The sequence below is a fragment of the Triticum aestivum genome, chromosome 5A (genome assembly GCF_018294505.1).
Source record: "Triticum aestivum cultivar Chinese Spring chromosome 5A, IWGSC CS RefSeq v2.1, whole genome shotgun sequence".
Taxonomy (NCBI): Eukaryota; Viridiplantae; Streptophyta; class Magnoliopsida; order Poales; family Poaceae; genus Triticum; species Triticum aestivum.
The window spans coordinates 32,592,560-32,620,338 of NC_057806.1; the positions used below are offsets into that span (position 1 = coordinate 32,592,560).

The window sequence follows — 27,779 nt, forward strand, 5'->3', positions numbered from 1 at the left end:
ACTCTTTCTTTGACTGTTCCATTTTGAACTACTTCAAAATCTTGTGAAGGTATGTACTCATTGAAAAAACTTATCAAGTGTCTTGATCTATCTCTATAGAGCTTGATGCTCAATATGTAAGCAGCTTCACCAAGGTCTTTCTTTGAAAAACTCCTTTCAAACACTCCTTTATGCTTTGCAGAATAATTCTACATTATTTCCGATCAACAATATGTCATTCACATATACTTATGAGAAATGTTGTAGTGCTCCCACTCACTTTCTTGTAAATACAGCCTTCACCGCGAGTCTGTATAAAACTATATGCTTTGATTAACTTATCAAAGCGTATATTCCAACTCCGAAATGCTTGCACCAGTCCATAGATAGATCGTTGGAGCTTGCATATTTTGTTAGCACCTTTAGGATTGACAAAACCTTCTGGTTGCATCATATACAACTTTTTTTTAATAAATCCATTAAGGAATGCAGTTTTGTTTATCCATTTGCCAGATTTCATAAAATACGGCAATTGCCAACATGATTCGGACAGACTTAAGCATAGATACGAGTGAGAAACTCTCATCATAGTCAACACCTTGAACTTGTCGAAAACCTTTTGCGACAATTCTAGCTTTATAGATAGTAACACTACTATCAGCGTCCGTCTTCCTCTTGAAGATCCATTTAATCTCAATGGCTCACCAATCATCGGGCAAGTCAATCAAAGTCCATACTTTGTTCTTATACATGGATCCCATCTCAGATTTCATGGCCTTAAACCATTTTGCGGAATCTGGGCTCATCATCGCTTCCTCATAGTTCGTAGATTCGTCATGGTCAAGTAACATGACCTCCAGAACAGGATTACCGTACCACTTTGGTGTGGATCTCACTCTGGTTGATCTACGAAGTTCTGTAGTAACTTGATCTGAACTTTCATGATCATCATCATTAACTTCCTCTCTTGTTGGTGTAGACATCATTGGAACTGATTTCTGTGATGAACTATTTTCCAATTCAGGAGAACGTATAATTACCTTATCAAGTTCCACTTTCCTCCCACTCACTTCTTTTGAGAGAAACTCCTTCTCTAGAAAGGATCCATTCTCAGCAACGAATATCTTCCTCGAAAGTGATTGGGATATTGGACCAGGCGTCTGTGGTTCCATGCGATGCATCTGTTCGAGCTCCCGAAGGGCTCGTTTTCTCTGATTGCTTGACACATAGGTCTCGTAGATCATGCAGATCTCGTCGTCACCGGGGGGTGGTGTGTGCCTCCTTGTGGGTGAGGGGCACTCGAGGATGTCTTCGCCACTTTTGGCTACCTGTCAAACTACCCAACAAGCCCGAAGGTTGTGAGTGTGGCTTGTGTTGGGTAAGAAAAACGTATGGGGCATGGGCTATCCATCGACTCGTTAAACACCGATTTGTGACCGAACCTTGCTATACGTACGATAAATTCGTGTCCAACACTCCATACGATTAGTGACAGCCATAGATGATTCAGTTTGTGGGCCCTAGTATTTAGAGATGATCCCAGTCTGATCGTACTGTTGTACGACGAGAAGGCATCGTACGTAGAGTAGTTTCGTTTGTGACCTGGTGAGGATTTCTTTCTCTTTTTGGATGGCTCATGCTTACGGAGCCGCCGAGACAAGGTTCGCTTATCTCGGGTTGGCCTGAGCGAGTCAGCTATAACCGAATGCAGTTGATACTGCTGCGCCTGCCAGGCGTCTTCCATAACGCAATATTTGCCAACTAAGTCATACAACTCATCGAAGGTCTGGACATGTCGGCGGGCGAGGGCGTTAAGCAAGCCATAGTCATTGCAGTTATAACGGAAGGTGGCGAGGACTTCGGCATCTCGGCAGTTTGGTATTATCCAAAATTGCCGAACTGTTTCGCCGGTTTGTTGTTTTACGTATGCCAAATCCCAAACGTCGGGTTGTCCCGCATTATCTAGGCAGTACTCAACGTGGGGGGCGGGTGGGATTGAAAATTTCATCCCCAGAGGACGTGAGTCCGGTCCATCGTGCGTCGTATCCTGTACCGCAGCCAGACTGCCCGATCGTGCCTCCAGGGCATGTTCGGGTTCGACCTGCGGGTGAGCGGCGGAAAATTCCTCAGGGTTTTCTTCGGCCCGTGTATTCGGAGCATGACGCTCGGGCGAGGAAGCGTATTCTCCTGTGGATTCTTCAACAGACGCAACTAGGAGAGAGTCTGGCGGGGTGTAAATTACCCTATCGTCAGGTCTGATCCCAATCTGATCATAGATCGAGATCGGGCCGTCATCCAGACCCATAGCCTGGATCCGAACCAAGATCACATTTAAATACACCAGATCGGTTGGATCCATCTTCTTAGCGTCTTCGGGGTTAATCCGAAGATGATCCGTTCTCGGGGTGACCAAAGTTGTCCCAGAGTTCGGGTCGTCGAGTCCGGGCGGGGAGATCGGATCTAAACTCTCGATCGGGGCCGTGTTCAAAATTGCCTCTTTTGTAAGGAGGGCTGTTTGACCTGACGTCGTAGCGCCGGGGGAACAGGCCGGCTCCGAGGGAGCCGAAATTCCGGTCAGGACAATATCGCCCCTAGAATCGGTGACGTATTCCAAATTTCAGAAGCAGATCTCGTAATTCGGCGCGAAGCCGTCGACCCGCCCTAAGTGGCCGGTAGAATCGGCGTGCAGCACCACACTCCCGAACGCAAAAAGTTGTCCGGGGGTGAAGATGTCTGTGCCGCGTACGCCCTTGCTGAAGATCAAACGGACCATTGGCTTAGATTGATCCATAGAGGAATTCTCAATAAAAGCACCAATGTTGGTGTTAAAACCGGCATATCTCGGGTAGGGGGTCCCGATCTGTGGATTGTAAGCTAATGGTGTACCCAGGTTCGGGCCCTCTCGAAGAGGTAAAACCCTACGTCATGCTCTTATTGTATTGATGATGATGTATGGAGTACAGAGTTGATCTACCTCGAGATCTATGTCTAAACCCTAAGGTGTAGTTGTGTATATGCATATCCTCTACTATGGCTAGGGTCCGAGGTTTATATAGACACCCCAAACCCTAGGTTACATGGTCGGTTCGCCCCGATCGGCCTCCACTTGCCCAACACGTTTGGTCTTCACGAGAGTCCTTCAAGAGGTCCCGAGTGGGCCTACTATGTCAGGTTCGGTCCAGCCCATGCCATACGCCGAGGACCCCCCAATGCAAGACTCCCTCACCCGGGTCGTCAAGCGCCTGGTCATCCTTTCCTCCTCCTCCTCATCCGACGACCACGGCTCCTCCTCCGACGACGACCATCCACCATCCGCTGACGGGTACAGCTACACCGGCGACCACTAGGTGAAAGGGCCGGCCCGGAAGTGGTGATTTAAGTTTTTATTTCAAGTTTTAGATGTAGTTTCAATTTGTCCGTCGTTTATGTGAACTGTGGTGGATGTTTTGGTGAACTTTGCTGCTATTTGCTATGTCCTATTGCTATGCCCGGAGGTTGATCTACGTACTTTGATCCACGTTGCATGATCTAGTATGGAAATATGGGTTCAGATATGAGAGATACGGATGTGAACGACGTGATTTAAGGAGTGCCCGGTCACTGTCCGTGGACGCGTTCGTGGGTATCGGAGGGGCCGGATTTGCCAGTCCGAGTGTAGATGCTCTTATGGACTAAAGTTTTAGAACTCCCGAGGGCACCTGCACGGTTTCAAATCCGCATCTAGAATAGAAGGCAGATCACACGTATTGTTGAGTGTGATTTAAAGTTGTCGTGCTGGCTTATTTTTGTGTAAAATAAGTCGGCCGACGTCCGAACTTTTGGGACCGGAGGAAAGATGCCGACTGCACACGCAATAACACTTGCCGACTACATCGAATAGTATATGTTCGCTTTCCACGGGAGGAATCCCATATGTGAGGGAAGCACCAGAAAACTCCGAGGACCAAACAGAGACACGTCTGTCTGAGCTGGGGATGGATATGTGCGGGTGCAGCGCTTCCCCCGTGCAAAAGCGCAACGCGGCTGTCAACCACTTGGATAACCACAGCGCCACGCGTCCTCGGGCAGAGCCTCTATATATTCCACCCACGGGCGCGATGCTCCTCCTCCATCACCAGCAGCTAGATCATTCGTCCACCATAGCCGGTAACAGAGCTCGGTCGGCAGGCACAGATTCAGCTAGGAGGAGAGCAGGAGCTAGGTAGCCATGGCCGTCCTGCGCGCCCTCACCCGCGCCCTGGAGGACCTGGCCCACGCCCTGGTCGCCGTCGTCCGCGCCCTCGCCGACCTGGCCAGCCGCATGACCCACGCAAGTGCCCGCGCCTTGCCCAACGCCATAAGCCGTGCCATCGGCGCCTGATTTGTATACCCTCCGGCGGTACCTCTGCACCGGATCGTCGCTCCTCTTCGTTAGAGGTACTCCACCGAAAGAGCCTTCTCATCGTTATTGAGACAATCGGGCATGTTGAGTGTGATTTAAAGTTATTTTTCTTGTAATAATAATATAATAACTCGGCCGACATCCGAACGTTTGGGACCGCAGGAAGATGCCGACTGCACAGAATAATGCACTTGCCGACAACTTTTTTTTCCTTTTAAGGTGAACCGCCCACTCTAGGCATTTTATTCACAATATCGGCGGTCTACATCCGATTGCACTAAGGCAACCAAGAAATCAGGGATTACATTGAAAGAGATTACATTTAAGCTACTAGATAAACCCTCATTTGCACAGCGATGCGCAAGCATCCCTTCTAGTGTAAACAATGTCAAATCCCTGGAAATTCGAGAGGAAAGACTCAAGACATGGTCTAACTTAAGGCTAGGATAACAACTTTGGTACCACATTTACGTCAGGGCATAGAAAACCATCAAAATTGTGCATAACCCGTAACGCGGAGCACTGATTGTCTAATTTAGTCGCGAAAACAAGAAAACTGACAAGTAGGCCCCACCTGTCAGGCTGACTTGACGTACCTATATGGACAATACGCTGATGTGGACGGAAAGCCCACCTGTCAGCCTCCCATCTTTTTTCCCTATTTTCTTCTTCTTCCTCCTCATCTCTCTCTCGATGTTGTTCCATGTCAAAAAAAAAAATCTCTCTCTCCCGACGGCAGGTACTCCGGCGGATTCCACGGCTGCCGCCTCCCAAGTCGCCCCGCATCCCCCATCCTTCCCCTGCGACGCGGATCCACTGGATGCCAGCTCGCCGGCTCCACGATGTTGTCCGCACAGGCGAGGTCACGTGGCGGCGCACCGGAGAGCCGGCCATGGGAGCCACGCGGCGGCTAGTGGCTGCTGCCTCTCTGGCCATGGGAGCCGCAGACTCGCGGGAATCCGAGCCCGCTGATCTTCGGAAGCCGTGCAGCGGCGCATCTTCCGCAAGTCTCCGGCCACGTCGACAAGCGGGTGAAATTGGACGGGACGGACGATGCCTCTAGCCGTGGGATCACATCGGTGCTCGATTCGTATGTATAGCCCAGTAGCGTGTGATTTCCATGGTCAACGCGCGTCAATTTGGACAGGCAACGTGAGTTCTTTGTGTGATGAGCCGTTGTGCGAGTGCGCGCTCTAGCTTGATGTGTGCGTGCGTGTCTGGTGTTTGTGCGCATCCTGCTCCTCGCTGCCACACCCGCGCCAGCCTGCAGTGGCCGCGTCTCGCGCTAGCCATGGCGGCTGGCTGGGCTGTGTGACGCGACAGCTCCCGCGGCCAGCTTGGCTGTCGACGGGACGGCTCCCGCGGCTCCGTTGGAGGCAAAGAAATGTATGCGCAGCTCCCAGCATCTCCTCTTCATAGCAGCCGTCAACCGTGATCACCAGAGGCAGATGCCGCAGACGTACTCCGGCGCCCAGAACCTGCTTGATGGAATGCCCCTTAGAAAGAGATGTGAAGAAGATGACAATGTAGTCATTGACGGGCGGGGCCCACGTCTCATTTGCCACATCAGTCGGTCAAAGTTTTTGGTCTTCGCCACGTCATCCTGACAGGTGGGGCCTATTTGTCAGTTTCCATGTTTTCGCGACTAAATCAGACAATCAGTGCTCCGCGTTACGGGTTAGGCGCTATTTCGATGGTTTTCTGCGCCCTAGCGCAAACGTGGTACTAAGTTGTTACCCTAGCCCCAAGTATGGTGGTTTTGCATAAATAACTCCCAGATGATCAAGAGCTACAACTCCTAAAGAAGATCTTCTCTCACTTACATCCATCCGTGTTTATTTTGATAGTCCCTGCTGCCGGTGAATGCCACTTTGCCTTACCGAGAGTAACACCCGAGCTTGGCATGCCCGGCACATGCAGTGCTTGAATCAGTTCCTGAATGAGATCCATAGACCGTGAAGGCCGGAACTTTATTTCCTCATGTGTGTATTTATTCCTGCTGCTCCAAATGGCCCACATAACTGAGATTGCAATCGCTGCTTTGTCTTTGCTCATGAAGTTTCCATCCAGAAGATCTCCCGACCACATCAATGGGTGCAGCTGTGGTAGTTTGAGATCAAAAAATCCATCTGCTTCCCTCCAGAACAACAGAGCATGCTCACATCCTATATACCTAAGAGATTGATCCCCACTACTTTGATTTATCTTAACATGCAGCCCCTCCACATCACCAATCCAGCCAAATCAGCAACTCTCCGCATGCATGCTGCCACGTCATGCTGCATTTAGTTTCCAGCCGTGAACATTGATCAACCCCTCTCGAACATGCAGCATTCCACGTTAGCAAATTAACATGTTCAATTTTTCAGGCGTTATCTCTCTTCTGTCCTTTCCTCTTCTCGCCTCAACGTACGATGGTTCACTTCATCTTCCATCAATAAATCTTCACTGGAGCGTTCCTGATTCTTCTACTGCCCTATTTATCTGTATAGAGAGGAAGGAGAGACCTGCAAGCTAAAGCTGGCTGGAGCCACATGATGGCCGCTAGATGCCTAGCAGGGGCTTTGCCGGCCGAAGCCCACACGCCTTGGCATCGACCCGAACTTTTGACGAACGATGCATGCCACCGTCGACGTCTTCCATCAACAACACTCGCACCAAAGGTGGGGCTCTCCTTCCTCTCTAGCTGACTTAGATCTGAATGGTTTTGTAGTTAGCTTGGTTGGAAGCTCAGGTTCCAAGTCAGAGATAGGCCCCAAGGTGTAGTTTGGCAGCGCCCACCATGCCGATGCCAAGTATGTAAGTGTGCCACGTCCCAATTAAAGTTGCGTCTTTGTCGCCGAGGTAGGAGCAGAAAGATGAGGACATGAGGTCACTCCTATCGTTTATTTGCCAGATTTTCATGTCAGCGTTGTTACCCCTGAAGGCATGTACAAAGCTTTATGTGACGGAGAACTAGATGCATCTGTGCTTTTTCTATGGAAGACATGCTTATGTACTACTGTCCGTGCTTGATGTGTTTTTTTTTCTGTGATGTGGCTGGTGGCCATGTACAAATTATAAGATTTATGGATGCATCGCTACTAGATTTGTGCTTTCGCTTTTGAAGGTCTTCGTGGTATCTCAAAAAAAATGAAACAAATATTCGCATTAGTTCTTTATACATGGCCCTGAGTTAGACTTCAGGGCATCCGGGCCTTATGTGTTGGACCGAGCTTAATCTTTATTTTCCGTGAAATATCAGTTTCGGGCCAGTTTCTCAACAAAAAAAAGGAGTTTCGGGCCATGCTTAAAAACAATGAGTTGGACATCAAGATTGGACATGTTTTCAGTGCTTCTTTTTCCATGCTAGCAATTTCCCTAAAAAAGGGCCCCGCTCTAACTGCACAAATACCGAGATACTCCAGAAGATATTACTTTTTTGACTTCTCATATCATACACAGATGGTTCAAATAAATATGATTTCATCGTTTAGTAATTTTTTTACTCCATAACCTTCCTGCTATATATGGCTACAAATTCCCGCAGCAACGCGCGGGGTATCATCTAGTTTGATTAAAGCATGGTACAGAGACTCATCATCATGACCACATATTGGGCAAATAGCATGATCGCTAATGTGCCTCCTGCATAACTCGCCGTAAGAAGGGAGAAAGCCCTTCACCACTCTCCACCAGAACACCCTTATCTTAGGTTGGACATGTAGCTTCCAAAGAGCTTTCCAAGTAGGTTCCCCAAGCGAAGAGCTACTAGCACGGTCCGGTCCGGTGCAGTACCATTTCTGTCCATAAGTATTCGGTATGCTGAACGAACAGTAAATCTACCCGACCTTTCAAAACCCCAGGCCCAAAAGTCATCCGAAGATGTTCTTGGCCTCGACATGTTTAAGATTGCACAAACGTCAGGGGCAATTAACAGCTTGCTGACGAGCTCCTCATTCCACTCCCCTACTTCATCTAATAGGTCCGCAACAAGATGTACATAATCATCAGACAATCTGCAGACTGGTCGTAAACTGGGAGTTCCTTGTATCCAATTGTCATGCCACACCTCCGTCGTCATACCATCACCGATACGACGAATGAGACCACCCTTAAGCGCTTCACTGCCCGCAATGATTGCTCGCCAAGTAGCTGATGGTAACAGGAGCTTCCCTATGGATTTGCAAAGCATTTCTCACTCCAACCCGAATAGAAGCACCACACCGTGGGCTAAAGAAACCTGAACTCTTGGCCTTGTTTGCACACTGACCCGATCCCATACGTGAGGCAAAGCACTAGAAAACTCCAAGGCCAAACAGAGACACGTCCGAGCTGGGGATATGTGCTGGTTCTGCGCTTCCCCCGTGCAAGTGTGCCGTCAACCACTTGGATATATAACCACCGCTACGCGTACAGCTCCACGCGTCCCCGGCGCAAAGCCTCTATATACTGGCCTGCCGGCGCGAGGCCTCATCCATCGCCAACAGCCAGAGAGTATTCGTGTTAACTCCCCTGACAGCTCGGCCCCACCTGCCAACGAGGCGCGGGCTCGGCCCAGCCGCGCCTGACGCAGCAACTAGCGCTACTTCGGCCCAGAATGGCACAACCGGCCCGGTCCTACTACCCCCACTACTTAAGCCACCGCTGCCTCGCTTTTCCCCTCATCCACTGGATCACGAACCCTGACGGCGACGGCTTCCTCTCCCGTTCCCCTTTCCTCTTGTATGAACCCTAGTTCGAGTGAGATCGCTTGTAATCGTCATTACTCTGTACTCTGAGAGATTGCTACCAGTTAAATACATCGATCCCCATCCCTGCTCCTAACATCTGGTATCAGTCGCCAGAACACCACCACCCCTTCCGCCCGATCTATCTCACCTCATCGAAACTCGAGGGATCCGCCACGGTCGTTTCATCGTCGAAACCATGGATCCATCCGCAAAGGCCTACCTCGACAAGCTCACAACGACGATGGAGGCCAACACCGCGGCCCTCATTGCGGTCATCGCCCGCCTCGACGATCTCGTCGCGTGGCGGCCGGATCTGGAGCGCCGCGTCTCTGATCTGGGCGACGCGGTCACCGCCCTCCAACAGGCGCGCCCACCTCCCACCACCGACACCAACGGGGGCGCGCCACCACTCCACACTACGGCGCCACCGCCCGTGCTGCCCTCCAACAACTTGGGCCTGGTGGGAGGCGATGAGGACACCCCTCAAGGGTCTAAGGACCATGGCGATTTCAACCTGCATCGGGGGAGGCCGGCGGTGTCGTTCCAGACGCCGCCGCCCCTCTCGGCCAACAGTCAGATCAAAATCTTATCTTCTCCTTTTGCGCATGCTAGTCAGATGCTTGCGGGCTTGGGACAAGCCCACCCTTCCATTTCGTTTCCCCAATTCACGGGCGAGAACTCGAACATGTGGAAAACGATGTGCAAGCAGTATTTTTCCATGTTTGGCATTCACAGAACCTTCTGGGTTCCCATGGCCGCCCTCAACTTCTCGGGGGTTGCGGCCATTTGGTTACAGTCAGTCCAAAAGAAGCTCAATAGCTTCGATTGGGAATCCTTCTCTGCCCTGTTAACTACACGATTTGGTCGTGATCGTCATCAACTGCTCATTCGTCAATTTTACACCATTAAACAAACATCAACCGTAGCTGATTTTATCGAGCGCTTTGAATTGATCATTAATCATTTGAGCTCTTATTCAGACTCTATTCACCCATTTTATTTTCTCACACGTTTTGTGAAAGGATTACGGGCGGACATCCGAGCGGTGGTCATGGTCCAGCGACCACCCGACCTGGACACGACCTGTGCCTTGGTGCTGCTCCAGGAGGAGGTGGCCGACAACGCGCGTGCGGAGGTGCAGCGGCCCACGCCTACGCGCCCTCCCGACGCATCGCCGAGGCTCAACGTGCTGCTTCCTCAGCCTCTCCCACTGGCGCGCGCGACACCACCAGCTCCAGCCGCGGATCGCCGCGGCACAGACGCCGCACGAGCCGACTCATCCAAGCTCAAGGCCCTGCGCGACTACCGCAGAGCGCGCGGCCTGTGCTTTAAGTGCGGCGAACGATGGGGACCCGACCTCACCAGCCCGACGTCGGTCCAACTCCACGTCGTCGAAGAACTTCTAGAACTCTTCGGCATCGACGCAACATCAGCACCAACGCAACCAGAAACCGCTCAAGATGAAGTAGTCATGGCCATCTCCAAACCGGCCCTAACGGGGGGCGTATCGAGCAAGGCGTTCCAGTTACGCGCGTGGATCCAAGGGCGTGAGGTGCTGATGCTAGTGGACTCCGGCAGCACCACGTCCTTCATCAACGAGCGCCTGGCAGCGACCATCCAAGGAGTCCAACCTCTCCCACACACGTAGCAGGTGCGCATGGCCGATGGAGGAGCGCTCGCCTGCTCTGCTAGTGTGCCACAGTGCCAATGGTGCACTCGGGGCCACCAGTTCATGACGAATATGAAGGTGCTGGTGCTTGGGACGTATGACGCAATCTTGGGCATGGACTGGCTCGAGGAGCACAGTCCCATGACCGTGGATTGGCGCGCGAAGCTCATCGAGATCCCGTCGACCGCGTGGGCAATTCGTCTACACGGGCACGAGGCTACTTCCTCAACTTGCACCGTCATCAATGCTCTCCAACTCCAGCAACTGTGCAACACGGATGCCATCATGCATATGGCGTTGATTTATGCGACGACCGGCGAGGGCAGCAACAGCACCACCTCGCCAGAGATTCAAGCTGTCCTGGAGGAATTCGCAGATGTGTTCAAAGAACCAGAAGGGTTGCCACCCCGCCGCCACTGGGATCACAAGATTCCGCTCATACCAGGAGCCCAGCCGGTGAACATCCGATCCTACCGGCACAAGCCAGAGCACAAGAAGGAGATCGATGCACAAGTGGAAGAGCTTCTCCGCAAGGGCATTATCCAGAAAAGCAGAAGCCCCTTCTGCTCTCCAGCTATCCTCGTCAAGAAGAAGGATGGGACATGGAGGCTCTTTATCGACTACAGACACCTCAACGCCATCACTTACATCGCCAAGTACCCCGTGCCTATCATCAAAGAGTTGCTGGATGAGCTGCACGGTGCAGACTGGTTCTCCAAGCTGGATCTGCGATCGGGCTATCACCAGATTCGCTTGGCAGAAGGCGAAGAGTACAAGACCGCATTCCAGATGCATTCAGGCCACTACGAGTTCCTGGTGGTTTCTTTTGGGTTAGCGGGTGCACCGGCCACGTTCAACGGAGCTCTGACGACCACCCTCAAACCAGTCAACCGCAAGTGCGTGCTCCTGTTCTTTGATGACATCCTCGTGTTCAGCAAGACTCTGCGAGACCACATCAATCACCTGCGACAAGTTCTGCAACTTTTGCGCCGAGACCAATGGCGCGTGGAGATGTCCAAGTGCGAGTTCGGCCAGCACAGCCTATCATACCTAGGGCACGTCATCAGCGATCAAGGGGTGTCCACGGAACCAACCAAGATACAGGAAGTATCCGACTGGACGACTCCAACTGATGTCAAAGCAGTCCGCAGCTTCTTGGGGCTCGCTGGGTACTATCGAAGATTCGTCAGGAACTTTGGAATCATAGCTCGTCCACTGTTCAACCTTCTGAAGAAAGGGGCGCCGTTCGTCTGGACACCGGCCACAGATACAGCATTCCAGCTACTCAAGCAACACCTGATCGAAGCCCCAGTTCTGGCGCTGCCCAACTTCGCCAAACCATTCGTGATCGAGACTGACGCATGTGACAAAGGGATCGGGGCGATACTGCAGCAGGATGGTCACCCGATTGCTTACATGAGCAAAGCCCTGAGCCCCCGATACCAAGGACTCTCGACCTACGAGAAGGAATACTTGGCAGTTATTGTGGCCGTAGACCAATGACGCATCTGACGGAGCAGAGGCTTTCGACACCATGGCAGCAACAGGCTTTCACTAAACTGCTGGGGCTCTGATACAACATCAAGTACAAAAAGGGAGCCGAGAACACAGCAGCGGATGCCTTGTCCAGAGCAAAAACAGCTGAAGTACTGCACACCATCAGCGTGTGCCAACCAGCGTGGCTTGAAGATATTATCAACAGCTACAACACCAACCCACAGGCGCAAAAACTCCTCGAGCAACTGGCTGTTCGAGAGGATCCAAAAGGACGATTCCAACTACATAACGGACTGCTCCGCCGTGGCTGCATCTGGTTGGGGGGAACCACAGCTATGCAACAACACATCATCGCGGCTTTCCACGACAGCCCAATGGGTGGCCACTCCGGCTTCCTAGTGACCTATCGCTACATCCGCGGGTTGTTTCCCTGGCCCAAGATGAAGGCGCATGTGCAACAGTATGTGCGGTGCTGCCAGGTTTGTCAACAGGCCAAACCAGACCGCACAACTTCACCAGGGCTATTAGTGCCATTGCCAATCCCCAAGGAGTCGTCGGATCTCATCACCATGGACTTCATGGACGGATTGCCGCAATCGGGTCAACACAATTGCTTGCTTGTGGTGGTCGGCAAGAGAACTCGGTTTGCCCACTTCCTTCCCCTGGCTCACCCCTATACAACAGCTAAAGTGGCTATCCTCTACATGCAACAACTGTACAAGCTGCACAGTTTTCCCAGGGCTATTGTATCTGATCACGACCCAGTTTTCACGAGCCACTTTTGGCAAGAACTGTTCAAATATGCAGGTACAGAATTGCGCATGAGCACGGCGAACCACCCGCAGACTGACGGCCAAACCGAGAGGGTGAACCAATGCATCGAGACTTATCTGCGCTGCTTCGTACAAGCGTGCCCGAAGTGATGGAGTTTCTGGGTACCTTTGGCATAGTTCTGGTACAACTCATCGCATCACTCCGCCATCGGGATGACGCCGTTCAAGGCCATGTTTGGGAGAGAACCAAGGCACTGGGGGATTACTGCATCAACATCGTCGTCAGTACCAGCGCTGCAAACGTGGCTTGAGGAATGGACAGTTATGCAAGATCTCATCCAACAATAACTCCATCGCGCACGCTAGATCATGCAAGATCAGGCGAACAAGAAGCGCTCCTTCCGTCAGTTTCAGGTCGGTGATCAAGTCTTCCTCAAACTGCAGCCTTACATCCAAACCTCAGTGGCCCCTCGAGCAAATCACAAGCTCAGCTACAAGTACTACACTCCGTTCAAGATCATCGACAAGGTCAATAACGTCGCCTACAAACTACAACTTCCCCCTCAAGCAACGGTGCACCCGGTATTCCATGTTTCGCAACTTCGGCAAGTGCTACTCCCAGGTGCAACAGCATCCAAAACTCTACCATCAGAAGCAGGCGACACGGCGATTCCGATCAAGATTCTCCAAACAAGATGGCGCAACAAGAATGAGATCATGATCGAGCAAGTCCAAGTCCAATGGTCAGCGGGCGCAGCACTCGACACCACCTGGGAAGACAGCCAAGCGCTTCAAGCTCACTTTCCTCATGTGAAGGCTTGGGGGCAAGCCTCGTCTCAATGAGGAGGGGATGTTAACTCCCCCGACGGCTCGGCCCCACCTACCAACGAGGCACGGGCTCGGCCCAGCCGCGCCCGACGCAGCAACCAGCGCTACTTCGGCCCAGAATGGCACAACCGGCCCGGTCCAACTACCCCCACTACTTAAGCCACCGCTGCCTCGCTTTTCCCCTCATCCAGTGAATCATGAACCCTGACGGCTTGGCTTCTAATCGCCATTACTCTGTACTCTGAGAGATTGCGACCAGTTAAATACATCGATCCCCATCCCTGCTCCTAACAATTCGTCCACCATAACTTGAAACAGAGAGCTCGGATTCGGCAAGGAGCTTGCTAGCCATGGCGTTCCCGGCGTGCGTGCAGTGAGGGACCAGGGAGAACCCGTGCCGGTGCAAGTTCATTGGGCCCACGCTGGGGATCCTGGCGTTCGTGATGACACGGCGTCATAGAGTGGCCGGTGGGCGCGGTGGTGTACCTGTTCCGCCACCGCAAGGGCCGCCGCATCATGGGCCACCCCTCCAGGGTCGTCTACCCGTGCGTCTCCACGGCCATCCCCATCTAATCCTATTCTCATCCTAATCTAATCCCTTCCTGTATGCTGTAACCTGGTCGGTCTGCCTGAGTTTGTGCATGATTGATGAAGAAGATTTCAATAAAATGGGTGTTTTTTTGTGTGTTTGTCTTGTAATCTAAGGTGTTTGCGGTGTCTATATGCTTTGTGAGGAGTTTGCTATAAATTTGATTAGTAGGAGTAGATTACTGGGTTAACTGACTGATCGGGCCAAATACGAGTTTGAGATACAGAGGTTCATATAGCAGAGGCCCGCGCACCAGAGGCTTTCTCGTCAATATTACTGTTCTCGTTACTCCTCTCGAGTTCAAGATTTTCTTTTAGCAGGAGAGTTTTGTTGGCGAACGGCGGTAGTCATCCATATGGGCCTACCTTGTGTAGATGCAGCAGCCCGCAATAAGCCTTCATAATAACTAGTTTCTCTGCAGGGCCTCGTGAAAAGGAAAATAATAACGGGCGTATCTCTACCCTCTCGTTTAGGGTTTCTGGCTCTGGCGGCAATCCCATCGCCGCCTAGAGTTCTCACCGCTTCTACTTACCGCCGGCTGTTCCCCATGCCCTGGTCATCTCCTGATCGGCAGGGGGAGTTCGGTTCGATTGTTTGGGCGCTTTGTTTCCAGGCGAAGGAAGAATCACAGATGGCGGACCGAGCGGAGTCGGCGTCGTCGAGCGGGACAGGAAAGAACCTCGAGGAACTGCTGCAGCACCTGGATCTCCAGGATGACGAACTTGATGATGTGGTTGTAGGGGAGGAGGAGGTAAACAAGTTCGAAGCATATGCCAGGTGGCTGGCGATCGGGAAAGTGAACACTACCCGCATCTTCAGTTCATCAGTGACGTTTGAGTGCATGAAATCCATCTGGTCGCTGGCGCATGTGCCGAAGTACAGAGAGGCAGGAGAAAATCTGTTCATCTTCCAGATGTTCTGTCTGGGGGATTGGAAGAAGGTAGTGCATGGAGGGCCATGGCTTTTTAGGGGGATGGGGATGCTGATTGAGGACTATGATGGGAAGAAGGAACCAACATCTTTTGATTTTGATGGATTACACGTGTGGGCTCAGATCCATAACATACCAGAACTCTATCGCAAAGCGGAGGTTGTTGATCAACTCGCCCGCCGCATTGGAAGGGTGAAAGAAGTCCAGCTTGCTCCTCGTCTGTATTACGAAGGAGATTATGTTAGGGTTCGAGCTAGGGTACTTGTCAGCAAACCTCTTACACGGGTTACGCCTCTGAATGTTGTAGGAGAGGGAAGACTCCGCCTCCCGGTGAAGTATGAGAAGATTCCCTATTTCTGTAAAGTTTGTGGTTTCATGGGTCACAACCACGAGGAGTGCGGTGAGGCATGTCGCACAGACCTCGATCGTCGTGGCACCAGTCGCACTCCGCCGGGAGACTTTCGTCGTCCGATGATGATGACGACATATCCTACATTCATAATTCAAAACTACATCATTTAGGGTTTGTCGACACCGAGGCATCCTAAAAGCTAAGCTTTTATCATTTAGGGTTTGTCGATGCTGAGGCACCCTAAAAGCCTAAGCTTTCATCATTTAGGTTCTTATCGACACCGAGGCACCCTAAAAGCCAAGGTTTTATCATTTAGGGTTTGTCGACGTCGAGGCACCCTAAAAGCCTAAGCTTTCATCATTTAAGTTTTGTCGACGCCGAGGCACCCTAAAAGCCTAAGCGTACATCATTTAGGTTCTCATCGACACCGAGGCACCCTATAGAAGCGAAGCTAAGTTTTCATCATTTAGGGTTTATCGATGCCGAGGCACCCTAGGTTGGGCCTAATCACTTGGCACTAATCACTTGGCTCTATTGCCACCTATGTTGGGTTTATCATCTAGGGTTTATCGATGCTAACGAGAATTCTAAGTTGGGCCTAATCACTTGGCTCTATTGCCACCTATGGTTTAATGCAGCAAGAATGGCGGGGCAGTTGATCCAACTTAACTAAGTACTAAGATACCCCGGCCCATGCATTAGTCGCAAGTACCCCATATGTCCTATTTTTAGCAAAGTCATGCTAAAATTCATGGAAAATTTCAGCATGACCTTTGCTGAAAATAGGACATATGGAGTACCCGAATTTGCCGGAATGGAAGTTAATCGACATTCCGGCAAACTCAAGGGCCTCTCGGGGTACCTGCAAATTCATTACCCCACCCCCACCCAGCTGCAACCCCACAACACCCCACAATATCATCACGACACGATGGTCGGAGACGAAACCCCCCAATATCATCAAAATACTCCAGTTATGAAGTAAAATTCCTGAAGTGTTCCAGGAGTAGAACCTGAAGTGTAGTCAGTGGCTTCATCTATGTGCATAAAGATCATAAAAATTCAAAATCATTTGAAACCTGATCACTAGTCATAAAAATTCAAAATCATTCAAAATCAAAATCTACTAATCAGTTCTTGTGCTCATCCAGTAGCAACATCTTTCATACATGATCAGTAGTCATGTACCAAATTTTTATTTAAACTGAATTTGCAAATCAACAAGAGCTCTACTAGTTTCAGACTAGATTTACACTAAATACACTAGAGTATTTGACCAGTAGTCATGTGAACTCTTTGAATTTGTAAACACTTCCAGACTTGAGCATTGAGAGTTCACAATTGCAAAAAATGTCCCTTGTTCCTGAACTTGTATTGTACTCCATTCATTCAAGCAGAAAGAAACAATTATTGTTGATACTCATGTGCTTCTTTCCAAATAATTTTATTTATTCAGAGTTTGAGAAATTTTGAACAAAAAAAAGAATGCAAGATACAGACTGAATTTGATGTTCAAAAATAACTGATAGTAGCATGCTATGGTACCGATAAAGTTGGGTCATAGTAACACACAGTAACATTTCTGGAATCCAAATTGAAACAATAAATCACAGCTAGCTAGCAACTGAAAATCAAATTGGCACTTTCTCCAAACTCATACATGTCTTCTCTTTTTGTAGCATCAGTGCTCACCTCGATGGATTAACTGAATTTTCTACAAACACCAAGTACTAGGGCACACAAAAGTTCTGAAATTTGTGTGCCTAACTGAATTAACTGAATTTTCAGTAGCCGAATAAACTGAATTTTCAAAACTGACAAATATTAATAGGTTGACTATAGCAAATCCAATTTGCATGCTTCACTACATATAATTTACAATAATCCAAGGGGACAAATACAACACTGGAAAAGTCAATTCAGGTTTATCTGAATTGGCAGCTACAGTGATGACATTTAAAGCTAGCTAGAGGGAAAAGCCATTTAAAAAAATCCTCTCATCTCATATGAGGAGTGTTAATCCTAAGACTAATAGTTTGTTGTGCAGTACAGCTACAGTGATGCCCTGTCCATTTTGTAGCTCCCCGACTAGATACTAGAGTAGCACTGTTGATGCCCTATTCTTGCTGAACTTTATGACAGTATATACAACAACTTATCCTCTTAAGCCAAAACAAGTTTCTAAAAGCCAGATGCAACTTGTTGAGCTAATTTTGAGCAGAACTCCTTGAGGAACTAGCAGCAAAAGGTACTGAACTAGCAGCAAGCTTGTGTTATTGCTTACTAAGGTACTGAACTGATCAGAACTTCAGAACAGTGAGCTTTACATACTAATTTCAGAGGGATTTGAACCTAATTTGACCTAAATTCGAGAGGGATTTAACCTTATTTTGCATCTACACTAGCCCCTAATCCATGGCTAGAGCTAGTAGTAGGAACACATGGTAGAGTAATTAGGCAGCCTTGAGGAACCCAAATCCATGGCTGCTTGATCGAATGAAACAAGGAGGGGAGTTGGGGGCACCTTCACCTTGGGTGGCTGAATGACGGCGCCGTGGATTTAGAGGTCTAGGTGGAAGAAGCCCTTGATTGCGGCGACTGTGGTGGCTAGGTGCGCCCCTCCTGCTCCTCCTCCTCGAGCAGGACAAGGTCGGCGGCTACACAGTGAGGAGAAGGCCCTCCTCTCCTCTCCGGGCGTCGTCCTGGTCGCTTGCCGGCGCGGTCTACCTATAGAGACGAGACAAGAAGGGGTCAGGGGTTTGGAGTGGAGGGGGGCTTACGGGCGGAGGAGGAGGGGGGCTTACGGGTGGAGGAGGACGGGCAGCGGCGCAGTAGGGGCGGCGGAGGGAGGCGCTGCTGGGCTCCTGTGCCGGCTGCGGGGTAGCGGAGGCTTCGGACGGCTGGGTGCACCGCGGCGTCGGGCTGGCAGTCGTGGCGGCAGGCGGGGGAGCCGGAGCGGGTGTGGAGCGGTCGCGGGGGTCGTTGGAGCGGGCCGGGGGTCGTCGGAGCGGGCGCGGCGGGGGAGGGATGGGGGATCTGGCGAGGGAGAGGGAAGGGGGGATCGAGCGAAGGGGTATCCAGCTAGACACTATAGCAATGGCGTACCACCCTCTGGTGCGCCATTAGTAGTTTTTTTTCTGATAGCAATGGCGCACCCTCCTCTGGTGCGTCATTAGTAACTTTTTTTCTGACAGCAATGACGCACCCTCCTCTGGTGCGCCATTAGCAACATTTTTTTTATTATTTCTTGTTGCATCTAATAATTTGTTTTTTATCAAATTTGTTATTTTCATGAGGACTAGAACAGAAGATATCATCAAATATCATCAATTTTTTTTGAAACTATCATCAAATTTGTTTTTTTATTTTTAATTGAAAATATCATCAAATTTGTTATTTGAAGATATCATCAAATTTCTTATTTGAAAATATCATCCATTTTTTTATTTAAAAATATCTTCAAAAAGTGGGGGAGGGTGCGGGTGTCGGCGGCGGCGGTGGAGCGGGCCGGGGGAAGGTGCGGGGTGTCGGCGGCGGCGGTGGAGCGGGGGAGGGTCCGGTGGGTCGTCGGCGGCTGTGGAGTGGGGGAGGTTGCGGTGGGTCGTCGGTGACGGTGGAGCGGGGGAGGGTGCGGTGGGTCGGCGCCGGCGGTGGAGCGGCGGACTTTTTTTTTTTATTTTTTTAAAAATGAAGAGGGAAGAGGAGGCGCGGGTGGGATCAAGATCGAGGTGGAGGGGGATCGAGATCGAGTGTCATGAATATTCAATATTTTATCATATTGAATATGAAAAAATATCATCAAATTTGAAAAAATATTCATGAATTCAAAAAGTGCCCATGAAATTTAAAAATATTCATGATATCGAAAAGTGCCCATGAAATTTAAAAATATTCATGATATCAAAATATATACTAATGACGCACTTCTACAGGGTGCGCCATTAGTAGTTAAACTAGTAATGGCGCACTGTGAGGCGGTGCGCCATTAGTAGTTTTGCAAAAAAAAGAATAAAAAAAATTCAGTACTGACACACTCCATGTCTGGTGCGCCATTACTAGTTAGAACTAGTAATGGCGCACTTCGGTAGGATGCGCCATTAGTATGTATGTAAAAAAATATCACTAGTGGCGCACCTATTTTCTGGTGCGCCATTAGTGTCTTCCACACTAATGGCGCATCACCAACTGGTGCGCTATTAGTATATAGTAGTGGCGCACTACTTCCCTGGTGCGTCATTAGTGTCAATCCTATCTATAGCCCTTTTCCTAGTAGTGACCGGCTCCTAGGATGGTGGCGATGGGGCGCCTCACATTGCCTCGACTGCTAGTCTCGTCCTCCCCGTATGTCTTCTTTGCCGGCCGTCTCCCCTGCCGGCAGTCACACCCTGGGCCGGCACGCCTCCGTCTATCTACCTTCCCTCCCCCTGCCTGATCCACATGGCCACCAGTGCCGTATGTGCCTGCCACCGAGGCACTTCCTCGCTAAGCCCCACGTTAGATCTGGCGGCAGGATCCCATCAAATTCCTTCCACTCGCCGATGTCGCTTGCTCTTCCTGGTATATGATCTTGGGCGGTTGGTGGTAGGGCTCCTCAGCCGATTTTTCCACTCTTCCTGGCAATGTGGCGGCGTCCATCCTTCCCCTGACCCGTGGCCATGGCCCAAAAAGGTTCTGGTTTTTTATGTGTCTCGGTGGTGCCTCCTCGGCGGCGGTTGCGGTCTGGCGTTCGACGGGCGGTGGACGCTTGTGCCCTTGCAGTTGGACTATTGCTGGTGCGGCTCCAGAGCCGACGACCTTCGACTTGCTTTTTCTGGTGTCCATGGTTGTTGGTGTCTCTTCATGCGACGCGCCGGCCACGACACTCTAGATGTTGCGCCTCCTCCAGCCTCTATGCCTCGCCGGTCAGTGACTGCCTTAGCCTTGCTTGTCCCGAGCTGCGTCTCCTCTAGTTCCTACCTTGCCGATATCGCTGGTTACCGTTGCGTCCCCTGCATCGGCCCACTTCGCCCCGTAGCCCCCAATCACGGCCACCTCGTTGCCCCGCCACCCGTCATGTCCAAGGCTCACGTGTCCTGGGCTTTGACCTGCACTTGACTTTCAACTCCCGGTTTCTGATCCCTGGCTATGAGATTGCTCAGACCTAGGCCAGGGAGAAATCCCTTCTCGGCTTGCTAGTGCTAGCAGCTGCGACACTAGCAAGTTTCCTCCCCTCCTTGGACGCATTGCTATGGACTCTCTATGCCCCTCTTAGAGCACTAGGGGGAACCCTAGGTCTGATTCTTTGGATCAAGCGGCGACGGCACCATGCCGTCGTTATCCTTCTTGAAGGTGTCATCTTTCGTGATCGCGATGTCTACGGTGATGGACTTGTGGATGTGGGACGTCATGTTGTTTCGGGTTGCTTCTCATGTTAGGGAGTTTAGCTATGTTGTGCGCTTATTCGGAAGAGCAACCTTTGTCTCTCTGCTCTGGGCACCGTGTTCATGCCATCTTGTATTCGTGCATGTGTTGTACCCTCGCTTGTACTCATTCTCTATTCTTCTATCAATGAAAAGATACGCAAGCTTTGCGTATTCTTCTATCAATGAATTTTCGCTGCTCCCCAAATTAATGAAAAAATAGTGCTGACCAGGCCCAGCTTGGTTCATGCGAGGTGGGTAATTTCATTCAACTGTATGATGGTCGAAAAAAATCATAGAAATGCACAGTCCTTTATTTATGTATTAGTACTTATAGATTTGGCTAGGATCCTTTTATTTTTGCTGGATGCCAAGATATTTCACGTGTTGGGAGCTCTAGACTTTAATTTCAATCAATCGATTTCCCATGTTTTGGCAACGGCCGGATTAATTAATCAGTGACCATGTCACTTCGGTAATGCAACTAGCTTGCCCGGGCTCACTGTGGCCTCAACAAGGTCATGTCTTTGCTTTATTCATGGGGAGGTGAGATCGAAAATAGATGATCCATGGAGACGTGCGTCAGTGTCTTGAATTATAGTGACCTTTTTATTTGTTGTTGTTGCTTTTGATGGGTCTTTGGAGTAGATGACAAGGGTCAAGACGTGTAGACCTTTTGTTTATGTGAAATGGAAAACCTTGTAGACAGGGCTTTGGAGCCCCACCTCCTCTCATATTCTTGGCAAAGATAGAGCAGTGCACATGGTGACATGCATGCATGCATGACCGCATGTAGGTAGTCACGAGCACCTGGCCTTGGCAAAATGAGCAAGATGGGGCGCGCTCTAACAACCAGCAGTGCACATAGCACGCGGGTACATGTGCAGCTAAAATGAGGATCAGCTCATACCAGATCAGCTAAAATGAGTTTCACGCGCTGAGAGAGATACATGAGCTTGTTTATTTTGTTTGTCATCTTGATTTGTTGCGTCTTGTCTAGTCCCACTCCATGGGCTGAATTCGACAACTGGGATAGAAGGAGTATCAACATGTGTAAGTCTGGGTTGGTGTGGCAGAATTACGACCTGACTAATTGTAAGTTGCATTTGCACAACTCTTGAAAACTGCTTAATCAGACCACCAAACACAACTGTAGGAAACAAACTAGCTAGTAAACTGCGTAAATTTCTTCTTCTTTCAGTAGGACACATCTTAACAGAACAAGCACAGAATGATCGCTCCCTGATCATCAAATACACATGCGGTTCAAACTTCAAACAGAATCGTCCCAACTGAACAACATTACCATGCATGCACGGCAAGATTCAGAGTACAAGTTGGAAATAAACGGAGCCACCTTAAATACTAGCTGAATAATGATATGCAGGAATGAAATTAGCACAAGCAAGACAAACAGTCAGTGTAAGAAGACATCTCTAAAGTACAGGCATGTACCCCCAACATTTTCCTCTGCACTTTATTTCCTTGTTTCAACAAACACATGTACAGGCTAAAAATCATTATGAGACATTTATCTGTGGACAATTTTACAGGTACTTTAAGTTGCATTTCCGCAACTCTAGAAAATTGCTTGATCAGCAAGGAAGTTGATACTAGGAACATATGTTGAAACAACATGCATGTGTGTATGCATATAAACTGCACTACCAATTTCACCAACATCAATTAGACCCAAGATAAGCTAATTATGCATGTGAGGCACTGAGTATATATCCATACAAGCATAACTGAAATAATTTTGTATGGTGAAATAAAACTATAAGCAAAATTTCTTAATTTGCTAGCTGTACCGCAACAATTCCTAGAGGTTCAGGGGAACCAACAGCTATATATACCCCCAATGCATTACGCCAGCGGTTGCATGCAAAACAATGGTTAACATATATATACTTCATGAATATATATAAAAAGTGCATGCAGTGACAATCTCACCAACATGAATTATACTGAAGCTGGAGATAAATGAGCATAGAAGTGATGTCTGATCATATAGAGAAAAGTCAAATACCACTGTATCAAAGACGACCATAATTCAGTAATTCACACATAGGGCAGTACACTAATAAATTCACACATAGGGCAGTACACTAATAAATTCACACAGATAAGCTGCACAAATAAGCATATAAATGATGTCTGGTCATATAGAGAAAAGGTCAAATACTACTGCATCAAAGATAAGGCAGTACACTAGTAAATTCACACAAACATAGGGCAGGGCACTCGATCAATCGTCGCAGCTAGCATAATGCACGCTCTACGTTATTGCACTCAATATTCATCAATCTCTCATCATCAGTACCTCACGAGTCATGAGAGGATCCATAGACATGATCCGCTGCTTGCCCTGCTTCCCAGTCCTACTCGCGGCCGAGGATGAGGGCCAGGAAGCTGATGGTGTCTCCCGCCGCGCAGACGAAGATGCCCACGGTTGAGCAGATCCTGAAGAAGAGGTCTCCTGGGTCGGCGACGAGGAAGAGGCGGGCTAGCGCGGCGTAGAAGCAGTGGCCGCCGATGGTGAGCGCGAGCGCGAGGTAGGCAAGGGCACGGCGGACCCAGCGACGGCGGCACTGGAGACGCAGCGCAGCGCCGCTGCGGCCGCCTGGAGCGCGACGCAGCACAGCATCCCGATACCTAGGGCGTTCATCACAGCTTCCTCCGCGTCCGTCAGCAGGCCGCACCGAAGAAAGAGGGAGGACTGCGGAGGAGGAAATTCAGAACGCGAAGGAACATGAATAGCGACGTGGAAGAGCTCGCCGACTCGTCTTTACCTGGCTGCACTGGACGTGGAAGAGCTCGAGTGCGTAGGCCAAGCCGAAGGAGAACACGAAGGCGAAGGCGAAGGAGAAGGCGGTCACGAGCACCCACTCGCTGACCTCTCGGACAACATCCGGACAAGGCGTCTTCTTCGCCACGGTCACCGGCAGCAGATGGGGAAGAGGCGTCTTCTCGCTGCCAGTGCCATCCATGGATCCAGCCTTCTTCTGCGGGGACTCCATGGATCCAAGGCTCCAAGCTAGCTAGTCAGGACAAGTGGACAAGAAGAAGATGCAGCATTAGCATGAAAGTGAAGCATCTCCGGGAACGGGGACACGGAGGAGGAGGGGATGGACTCACCGCCGCTCGTCGATCGATGTGAGAGATGCTTCCCTACTCCTGTACTCCCTAGCTGGCTAGCGACGTGCGTGACTATGGTGTTGGAGACTGGAGGCGGAGGACTATGGTGTGGAGCTGTTTAAGAGAGCAAAGCAACGCAGGGCACGTGGGCGCCCACACCACGACGTGTGGAGCCGAGACGATGCAAAGGGACGCAGCGTGGGCGCCCACCACGACGTGTCGATCGAGCCGCGCGCGCGCACACAGAGGCCCATGTGACTGTGGACAAAGGAAACCACGGGGAAGGAGAGGGCATGCCATCTTTGGCAATGCAATGGGATGCTTAATTTGCTGGCAGATGTACAAAACTGTGAGTGAACCTCAGCACACACATGACATGCAGTAAAAAAATAGCTAGCTCATTTTAGCTACGCGCGCGGTCATTTTCAACTAGTATGATTTCTAGTAACACCACTCTTAACGACGGGTGCCAAAGCAATCATTTTAGCAAGCTAGCTTCTACGACATTTTGACCGAATCATTTCATTGTTTTTTAATATCTTTTTTATGCATGATTGGATGTCGTTAGCTGATGCAACCTTAACTTCGAGTTACATTGTGTATTACCACGTGACGCTGGGTTTTCCATAAGATCATTCCCGAGCTTATTTATCTTTGTTGAGAATGGATATGGTGGGCCTTCAAAGGTCTTTATGGTCATCTTGACCCTTATCATCTACTTGAAAAGCGTGCACTAGTAGAAAATAGGGCTATGGTCCAGGCCGGCTCAGCCCATTAGTCCCGGTTCAGTGTAGAATCGGGACCAATGTGGGCATTGGTCCCGGTTCGTGAGCCCAGGGGGCCGGCCGGGCCACGTGGGCCATTGGTCCCGGTTCGTCTGGACCTTTTGGTCCCGGTAGGTGGGACGAACCGGGACCAATGGGCCTCGCTCCTGGCCCACCATCATTGGTCCCGGTTGGTGGCATGAACCGGGACCAAAGGCTCCCCTTTAGTCCCGGTTCATGCCACCAACCGGGACCAATGAGGTGCCTATATATACCCCCTCGCGCAAGAGCAGAGCACAGTGCTCTGTTTTTTCTGGCCGAGGGGGAGAGGGCTTTGTGGTGCTCTAGCTCACCTCCTATGCACATGAGGTGTTCGATGGAATGCCCGAGCCACACTACTTAAGCTTTCTCCTCTCGAAGCTCGCCTCCAAACTCCATTTTCCTCGAGATTTGTCTAGATTTAGCGGTCCGTCACGCCCCGTCCCCGTCTTCACCGCCGTCGATCACCCGCGCCGATCTCATCACCGACACCACCGTGGTGAGCCTCTTGTTCTTATCTTCTTTCTGAAAGGAAAAATATTCTTACTTGTATGTTTAGATAGATACTTGTATCATTTTCTTACATTTATTATTGCATCTTATATAGTGCGATGGTTTTGGTATCGGCCCCCGTCGGCCCTCGTCCTGTCTATGATTCGGATTTGGTATGTATATTATCTTTATAACTATTGGTTCATTTATTGTTTATGAAAATTATGCCGACCAACGTGACATAGATTTTATTTATCTAGGATGTATGTGAATCGGAAATGCCAACCAACCCTATTGTCGAGAGGTTAAATTTAGTTGAAGAAGAAAACAATTTGTTGAAGGAAAAAATAAAAAAAATTGAGGAGAAGATGATATTGGAGTTGCATGTTGCGGATGTCGTCGATGATCACAAGATCAAGATGGATGCAATGCGCTTGAAGATTAGAAAGATTAGAAAATATGCCATTCATACCGAGGCTTGGTATCATTATGCCGTTGGATCAATTGTTACCTTGGTTGCGATTATGATCGCATTTGTTTTCGCATTGAAATATTTTACATAGTTTCAATGTATGGTTTAATTAATTAGATGCTCTGGAGAGCTATATGTTGTTAGATGAGAACTATGTATGCACTTTGGTTTTAATGTGATGATGAACTTCTATTAATTTGGACACTTAATTATATATAATGCACGCAGATGAACCGGCAATGGATGTACGGTGACAGACACACCCGCGAGTACATTAAGGGCGTGCATGAGTTTCTCGATGCGGCTGAGGCAAACAAGCAGAATGGTTTTATGTGTTGTCCATGCACTGAATGTGGGAATACGAGGTCTTACTCTAACCGGAAAATCCTTCACTCCCACCTGCTTTACAAGGGTTTCATGCCACACTATAATGTTTGGACGAGGCACGGAGAAATAGGGGTTATGATGGAAGACGGCGAAGAAGAAGAGTACGATGACAACTATGTGCCCCCTGAATACGGTGATGCTGCAACAGGGGGGGGGGCTGGTGAAGATCAAGAGGAACCAGACGATGTGCCCAATGATGCTGCCACGGGTGAAGCTGCTGAAGATCAAGAGGAACCAGACGATGTGCCCGATGATGATGATCTCCGCCGGGTCATTGTCGATGCAAGGACACAATGCATTAGTCAAAAGGAGAAGCTGAAGTTCGATCGCATGTTAGAGGATCACAAAAAAGGATTATACCCCAATTGCGAAGATGGTAACACAAAGCTTGATACCGTACTGGAATTGCTGCAGTGGAAGGCAGAGAATGCTGTGGCTGACAAAGGATTTGAGAAGCTACTGAAAATATTGAAGAAGAAGCTTCCAAAGGATAACGAATTGCCCGACAGTACATACGCAGCAAAGAAGGTCGTATGCCCTCTAGGATTGGAGGTGGAGAAGATACATGCATGCCCTAATGACTGCATCCTCTACCGCGGTGCATACAAGGATCTGAACGCATGCCCGGTATGCAGTGCGTTGCGGTATAAGATCAGACGAGATGACCCTGGTGATGTTGACGGCGAGCCCCTCAGGAAGAGGGTTCCTGCGAAGGTGATGTGGTATGCTCCTATAATACCACGGTTGAAACGTCTGTTCAGAAACGAAGAGTATGCCAAGTTAATGCGATGGCACAGTGAGAACCGAAAGAAAGATGGGAAGTTGAGAGCACCCGCTGACGGGTCGCAGTGGAGAAAAATCGAGAGAAAGTACTGGGATGAGTTTGCAAAGGACCCAAGGAATGTATGGTTTGCTTTAAGCGCGGATGGCATTAATCCTTTCGGGGAACAGAGCAGCAATCACAGCACCTGGCCCGTGACTCTATGTATGTATAACCTTCCTCCTTGGATGTGCATGAAGCGGAAGTTCATTATGATGCCAGTTCTCATCCAAGGCCCTAAGCAACCCGGCAACAAAATTGATGTGTACCTAAGGCCATTAGTTGAAGAACTTTTACAGCTGTGGAATAGAAACGGTGTACGTACGTGGGATGAGCACAGACAGGAGGAATTTAACCTTAAGGCGTTGCTGTTCGTGACCATCAACGATTGGCCCGCTCTCAGTAACCTTTCAGGACAGACAAACAAAGGATACCACGCATGCACGCACTGTTTAGATGACACTGAAAGTATATACCTGGACAAATGCAGGAAGAATGTGTACCTGGGCCATCGTTGATTTCTTCCGACCAACCATAAATGTCGAAAGAAAGGCAAG

At 49.7% G+C, this 27,779-nt stretch overlaps 1 protein-coding gene, 1 long non-coding RNA gene and 1 pseudogene across 2 annotated transcripts; 2 read left to right on the forward strand and 1 right to left on the reverse strand.

The window, feature by feature from the left end:
- The first annotated feature begins 4,085 nt into the window (after positions 1-4,085).
- LOC123102132 (uncharacterized) lies at positions 4,086-7,458 on the forward strand. The gene is made up of 2 exons (XR_006448764.1): positions 4,086-4,395; positions 5,100-7,458. It is a non-coding gene; the product is annotated as an uncharacterized lncRNA (long non-coding RNA).
- A 6,731-nt stretch (positions 7,459-14,189) lies between these two features.
- LOC123106430 (uncharacterized) lies at positions 14,190-14,412 on the forward strand (annotated as a pseudogene).
- An 8,800-nt stretch (positions 14,413-23,212) lies between these two features.
- Positions 23,213-24,325, reverse strand: LOC123106431 (uncharacterized). The gene is made up of 3 exons (XM_044528599.1): positions 24,249-24,325; positions 23,903-24,151; positions 23,213-23,829 (listed from the first exon to the last, which is right to left on the reverse strand). Exons 2-3 carry the CDS (start codon positions 24,128-24,130, stop codon positions 23,617-23,619), a joined length of 441 nt encoding a protein of 146 aa, XP_044384534.1. The 5' UTR covers positions 24,131-24,151; positions 24,249-24,325; the 3' UTR covers positions 23,213-23,616.
- Positions 24,326-27,779: the final 3,454 nt, after the last annotated feature.